This window comes from Schistocerca cancellata, chromosome 2 (assembly GCF_023864275.1).
Source record: "Schistocerca cancellata isolate TAMUIC-IGC-003103 chromosome 2, iqSchCanc2.1, whole genome shotgun sequence".
Classification (NCBI taxonomy): domain Eukaryota; kingdom Metazoa; phylum Arthropoda; class Insecta; order Orthoptera; family Acrididae; genus Schistocerca; species Schistocerca cancellata.
Genome location: NC_064627.1, coordinates 456,424,492 through 456,431,855, shown reverse-complemented (window position 1 = coordinate 456,431,855; position 7,364 = coordinate 456,424,492). Strand labels below are relative to the sequence as shown.

The 7,364-nt window shown below is 44.6% G+C and overlaps 1 protein-coding gene across 1 annotated transcript; it reads right to left on the bottom strand.

Moving 5' to 3' along the window:
- Positions 1-3,576: 3,576 nt before the first annotated feature.
- LOC126154950 (ankyrin repeat domain-containing protein 65-like) lies at positions 3,577-4,779 on the bottom strand. The gene has a single exon (XM_049916197.1). It carries the CDS (start codon positions 4,777-4,779, stop codon positions 3,577-3,579), a length of 1,203 nt encoding a protein of 400 aa, XP_049772154.1.
- Between the last annotated feature and the right edge of the window lie 2,585 nt (positions 4,780-7,364).

The window sequence follows — 7,364 nt, the reverse complement described above, 5'->3', positions numbered from 1 at the left end:
TTACAAGAAAAGTCATTTGTGGCATATCTTTGACAACAAGGTTTCTCTATTCTGACTTAAGAGTAAATAGGTCATGGTATCGAGATTTATCTTTGAGATTTGAAAATGTGCCTATCAGTCACACCAGGCTCCCAAAATACAGTACAGTACAGTATTTCTTGAATACCATTAAGATCTCCATCTTCCCAGCTGCCGCTCAAGTTTACATGGACAAGCTACCTAGTTAGCTGCTAATGACTTCATGCAAAATATTATAAGACACGAAAAAACACACTTTGACCTATGTTTCATAACTTTTATTTCGTATGACCTAAGTTGCAAGGTTCACTTTCTCGATAACATTGACTTAGTGCATAAGAAATATGTTAAGTGAAATGCAACAAGAGTGAAATTTCGTTAAAAGTTGCTTCTTCTAGTGAAATAAATACTAGGTTTCACCAAAAACCCATTGTTAAGTCAATGAAAATGATGAAATAATATGTTTCAGTTCATTCACAACAATCTTTTCTCGTAAACCTTCCAGTCTCCCATGGAGCAAAATTCGGATGCTGGTTGCCTTGAAACTTTGCAAATACGTTTCGCATCCAAACTACACTCTGATAACTTCAGCTTTTGTAGTCCTGTCTTCCTCATAGCAAACATATGTACATATTCCAGGCCACTGATGATGCCTTGCAGAAAATAAAGGCGAAACGTGTATGGCACTAAAATTGTGTTTCATTCAGCTACTGTCAGACGCCCCATAAGTAAAAATTATCAGTATACTGTAGTAATACACTTTGATACTTAACAATCGGTGCGGAACGTCTGGCTCGTTGAAGATTCTTTTAATATGTCCATGAATACATCTACATCCATACTCCGCAAGCCACCTGACGGTGTGTGGCGGAGTTATTTCTCGATCAATCAATCTAAATCTATTTATGGAAGTGGTTCCACTAAATTAAATTTTTTAGGTCATTTTGTAGATTTTCGTTTAAAGTTACACAGACTCCTTGGGACCACACGAACTTAATTCTTGGTATATTGATAGCTACTGAAAACGCATTAATGAAACTGAATATCAGGACTATATCTTCTATTCTGTAACGTAATGAATGTAGAAATATAATAATTGCATTGTTAGTTAGATAAATCCCTTTGCCAAAACTATTTTCTGTGTAGTAGGGGAAGGTTTATAATTGATTCAGTTTAGCAGGATAAGAATCCTCTGGATCTCCTTTGTTTTGTGGCTAAAGCTATTTTAGTTATTCGTCTAATGAAGAACAATTGTAAGAAATGCGACGTATTGATGGAGCAGTGTTAGAGCAAGACTGAAAATAAACTACAACAAGACCAAAGACGGAAAAAAACCATAAGTTAACAAAAAGCAAACAGTTGTAGAATTCAAGTACAGGGGCCAAATAAAAACATTCACTGGACTGAAAGAAATAAACGGGAAAGAGTAGTTCTTGTTTCATCTTTAAGTTAAGCATGAATAGTCAGTGAGCCCAATACATCAATGGACGGTGCCAGTTGTAACCTATGGCAGTGAAATATCCACAAACTGTCTAAAGTTTGACAGTCATGACAACATACAAGATGGCACAGGATGAATTGTACTGTACTGTATTTACCAAAGACAGAGGACAATAAATACCAGCTGGATACAAATGAGGACTGACTCTGATCTGACTGTACTGAAGCAATAACATGACAAGTCACCTTAAATGACTCATTGGAACCTATGAAAAACCAAAATCAGGATTTGAAAACCATTCCTCCTGAATATATCTAATCTCTTAGTAAACTACCATCTTAGCCAGTTAAAGAAAGACGAATGGGTCGACACGGAAAAGAAGGAAGTTGACTGTGTATAGTCTAATTTGAAATTAAATTGGAAGTGGATAATTAAACTACCAGACAGTAAGCTCCAATCATTTACTGAACTCCGCATGACGAAAAACTACCTACATGATGACAGGATGCAAAACGAGCGAAAGGATAAATTACGTTAAAAATACAGGCATGCCATACTGAGATATGTAAAGCAGTAGATTTTGTGCATATGGGACCCTGGAAAGGTTCTTGATCTAGCAGCGAACGAAAACTTCTGATAATTTTTGTGAGTTTGTCACGTATGTGTGGTCAGTGCATATACTTCCGATATTAAGCTATCCTTCGGGTTTTGATGAAGTTCGTCAGCCTGAGCTCGTGGTATCTCTCTCTTTCGTCACTGCTTGCCTGAAATTCTGCGTCCTTACAATTGAAGTTCCCTTCACCTGAACCTGACAAATATCGAACTGCTTCCCACTCATAACAATTTTTTTCATGTGGGTCAGTTTTCTGAAAACTTATTTTGAATTTTTGTTCTGTTCATCCTGATACAGTTTTAATTGCAGCTAATATGTTTTAAAATGCTTCCTCTTTTATTGTTATGATTTTCATCGAGCTCCACAATTTTACTCTGTGACAGATTTTAAATCCTCAGATTTTTCGTCAAACTTCTTATTTAGTTTACCTATCTCAGTGCAACAGTTTATCTACAATTTATTCTATAAGACAAAAAAAGAGGCACTACGAAGAAATTATCCGAATGAGACAGATGTCGGTGTATGTGATTTACATGTACAGACAAACAAATTATTACGTTTTTAGAAAAATTGAATGATTTATTCAAGAGAAAGAGCTTGACAGATCATGCAATCAGTAATGCATTGTTCCACCACTGGCTCTAATGCAATCAGGTGCGGTTTGGAATTGATTTCTGGAGTTTTGGTTGTACTTCTTAGAGACATGTTGCCAAATTCTGTCCAATTGGCCCGTTATATGGCCAAAATCCCACTTTTGTTAGCGGACCCCGCCCACAATGCTCCAAACGTTCTCAGGTGGGGAGAGAGCCAACGAACTTGTGGTCAAGGTAGTGTTTGGCATGCACTAAGACAACCAGTAGACACTCTCGACACCTATGGTTGGGCGTTATCTTACTGAAATTTAAGCCCAGGATGGCTTGTGAAGAAAGGAAAGAAAACGGGATGTAGAATATCGTCGATATACCGCTGTGCTGTAAGTGTGCTGCGGTTGACAAGTCATCCTGGGCTTAAATTTCGGTAAGAAAATTGCCAACCACAGACGCCGAGAGTTTCTAATGCTTTCCTTGTGCTTTCCAAGCCCTACCTTGGCCATCAAGGTGGCTGGATGTCCTCACAATTGAGAATGTGGAGCATTATGGTGAAGGTCCTACAGCAGATTCAGATTTTGACGACCTAATGCGCCAATTGGTCAGAATATGGCACAATGTCCCTCATGAGGACATCCAAAAATTGTATCAAATTCTCACCCTTATAACTGCTTGCATAAGGACCCGTACTGGACCAAGACGTTATTTACATGCTGAGTTTCGGAAGATTTTACTCTAGAGTAAAGCATTCAATTATCCTGAAACGGTAATATTTGTTTGTCTGCCTGTCTACGTCACATCTACCGATTGCTGTCCCATTCGATAATTTTTTATTGCATTTATTAACTGATTTCGAGACTGCACTAAGTGAAATGTCTCTATAGATACGAGCACGTAGTGTAGTGTGCCAACCGTTTTCACTCCCAAGAAGCTTCGCATATCGCATCTACAAGGACTTCTGGACGCGGGATGGCCACAACAGGTATTGCTTTTCGCACGGGGCGGTTGTGTGCGAGGTCCAGAAGGGCGCTGATGAGCCCGTTGTGGCCGAGCAGCCTGGCCACCTGGGCGGCGGTCCTGCCGGCGGCGTCGGCGGCGTCGGTCCTGGCGCCAGCAGCAATGAGCGCGGCCACGGCGTCGGCGCAGCCCCTGGCGGCGGCGCGCAGCAGCGGCGTGTCGCCCTCGGCGTCGCGAGCCTCCACGTCGGCGCCCGCGGCCAGCAGCACTCGCGCCACCCCGAGGTTTCCAGCGCGCACCGCGTAGTGCAGCGGCGTCGAGCCGCTCGAGTCGGCTGCGTCCACGTCTGCGCCGGCCTCCAACAGCGCCTCCGCCGCCCCCGGGCAGCCCGCGGCCGCCACGGCGTGCAGCGGGGTGTCGCCGTTAGCGTCCCGGGGGTTCGGGTCGACTCCTGCGGCCATCAGCGTTCTCACTGCCGTGCCGCCGCCCGTGATGGCCACACTGTGCATGTCGCTCCACGTACCACCCCAGCCAGACGTGTACTTCAGTGCGAGGCGCACCCCCTCAACATTTCCACTTTCAGCTGACAAGAGGAGCTGCATCTTGACCATGCAGCGTGACACGCCCCTGTCGAACATAACGTTCAGGATAGTCGTGTGGCCAGCTTGGGAGGCGAGGTGCACCGCGGTGTTTCCTTCTGAGTCCCGGCTCTCTGGGTCGCTGCCGGCGTCCAGCAGCAGCCGGAGGGCGTGGACGCTGCCACTGGCGGCGGCGGTGTGGAGGGGCGTGCGGCCGCGGCCGTCTCGCACCTCGCAGTCGGCGCCCGCCTCCAGCAGCAGCCGTACCGCCGCGTCGCGCCTGTTGGCTGCCGCCACGTGCAGCGGCGTCGACCCACAGCTGTCCAGAACCGCCGAAGCCAGCTTCGCGTCCACCGACAACGCCAGCCTCAGCAGCTGTAGGTGGCCCTTACTGCAGACCTCGCGCATCAGCAAGGCTGCGGTCTCTCCGATGGACAGCCTTCTCCTCGTGACACTGAGGTCCTTTGGAGACATGCCACTTTGCAGCATTTTCTCCAGCCATTCCCAGGAGTCAGTCTCTTCTGCGAAGCGTACCGGAGTCCATCTGAATACCTCCTCTACTGTCCACTTCTTGGATGTCATCATACTGACTACACTGTCCTGGAACAATGATATTATTTATGATATGGCAAGAACCCCACGACTGCTTCGATTTATAAAGATCTGAAAAACGAAAAGAAAGTAAATGCAGCAAGAGTTTTATCCAGTCAACCGTCATTTTCGACAGCAACTAGTTTCAGATCATATCCTCAGACAGAAATATGCATTGAAATAGCATCATTAGAGCCGTTTAGTAACCGAAACACTTGGACTGTTGGCTTGATCTGCAATTGACGCAACAAGTCACTTCTGTGCCTCTAGAAGAGAGAGTGCTTTTATGGCTGTGTAATACAATTATCTTTTATATAAATTGGAGAGGGGATGAAGGACAGGAAATGAGAGGGAAGGAAATACCGATATCACCAGTATCGGGACTTCGTACGGGATCAGCGACGACAAGTGAAAATGTGTGCCAGATCTGGATTCGAACCCAGGATCTCCTGCTGACTAGGCATTTGCGTTAACCACTGAGCCGAATTTATTGCAGCTGCGCGGGCTGCCTCAGCGCGCCTCTCAGCTGACCCACACTGCCACCTGCCACCACCGACCCGTAGTCCCCGTCCATGTCCTCAATGCTCGCTACTTTGAGATTCGCGTAGGAGGCCGATCGTTTTTTTGTACCCGCACTGGAGATCGGGGATTCATTGCCCATCGAGGCAAATTAATGATATGAAATTATCTTTGTGTGCTAGTACCACCTTCGTGCGTGAAAAACAAGGACCCATCATCGTGTCACTGGGCTTAAACAGTAATTTTTGTGAGTAACTGCGATGTGTAACGTAGATGGTAGGTATGGAAGCTAGACAAATGACACGGCAATCCAGAGGGGTTTGTCTGTGTCGATGGGGCACCCGAAGTAGAGTAGTCCTCTTCAGGACATTATGTTGGCAGCCTGATGTCTTTGCTACTACCATCTTTGGCTTTTAAGTGCTTCAGAGCAATGGTGTGTGACGTATGTCTGGCTTTTGGTGGTGAGTGTAGGCGGTTGTCTGTGTCAGGTTTCGTATTTTCGTAATCATGATGGTTAATGGTCTTATTTCAGGTTTACAAGTTAACAGCGTCTCCATTGTGTCTTTTTCAATATTCCACAACTCTAGAAAATGAGATCTCCACGAGAGCACTTTGTTCTGATGTAAACCGCTGCTTTGGCAACTAGGAGAGCAAAGTGACTATGCTTGTTTAAATTTATCCCCAGTCTAAATTAATTGTGACTTTCACTACTTCACATAGGGTTTATTCCATCGTTAATTTCTAGTGAGAGTCACCAGACTGAAATAAGTATATTTATTTGTGTTAGGAAATTGCACGTGGCCTATATGCTTCTGTTACGTCCAGTTGTTGAGTCTTGCTACAATCGTTCTGAATGTTGGTTCGTCTACTTCTGTGTAATTTGTTTCGATTCTATCATATTAAGACTTGTTTCTTTGTTCAGCTACTTTTAGCATGGTGTTGAATGGCCCTCCCAGCAAATTTCAGTTGCCTCTTCCTTGAGCACTTATTTAACGAAGCATGCGTGACCAATTTGTTATCTAAATTTTTTGAATCTTTATGAAAGATAATTTCTTCTTCTTCATGACCACCACTTGTTATTATGAGTCCCGCATACTCATTTTATGTTCTAAGGTTAAGTCAAAAAACGTTTCCCGCCTGCTTGTACTAAAAACAAAGAAGTTGGACGACACTCTATAATAACTTTTGACGTCATAATTGCTCTTTTCCGTGAAATCTCCGCGATGAAAGATTCACGTATTTCTGTTTCCCAAGCAAGCACCCAAACCTGTCCATTCGGCTAATAATCCGCGGCTTTCCACTCCGACTGACTACTCACATGTCTATATAATTTGCCTTCATTTCCCCAAATCTGATTTAAAATACTTGACGTGCTTTTGTAAACTTATGGTCATCCCATGAAATGGGGACACTCTCTGGTAGGCATACTACAGGTAACCAGACGTGGTTAAGAATGATTTTTTTGTCCCTCTACTGACTCACACACAGGGTGATTTTTTCCACTGTGTGCAAACTCTAGGGACTGATCGATAAGAGGATATGGAACAAAAAAGATCTAACGAACATATGTCCGGAAACGCATGGTTTCCTTGCTAGACCCCATTTATTCAACCATACTTTGTTAGAGAGACTACGATCTAATAGGCGCTATGACATGCAGCCACAGTTACAATACACATGGTTTCCTCCTAGAGAGTGGTACTGCTCCTCACATTATAAGCATCGATGCAGCCGAAATGTATGGGCTGTAATAACTGGCGACCGTATTTTGAGACCAGTCTTTGTACCACGCCGCCTAAGAGGCCAGAACTGTCGGCATTTCATGCGGGGGGGGGGGGGGGGGGGGGGAACTTTGCCTCCCCTGCAAGAAGAATTGCCATTGATGATTCTAACGGTTATGTGGCTACTACATGATGGTGCTCCAGCCCACTTAGCCGTTAACTTCCGGGCCCATCTCCATCGTGTCTTCCCTGGTCGATGGAAAAAAATGGTTCACATGGCTCTGAGCACTATGGAAGTTAACTTCTGAGGTCATCTGTCCCCTAGAACCTAACCTAAGA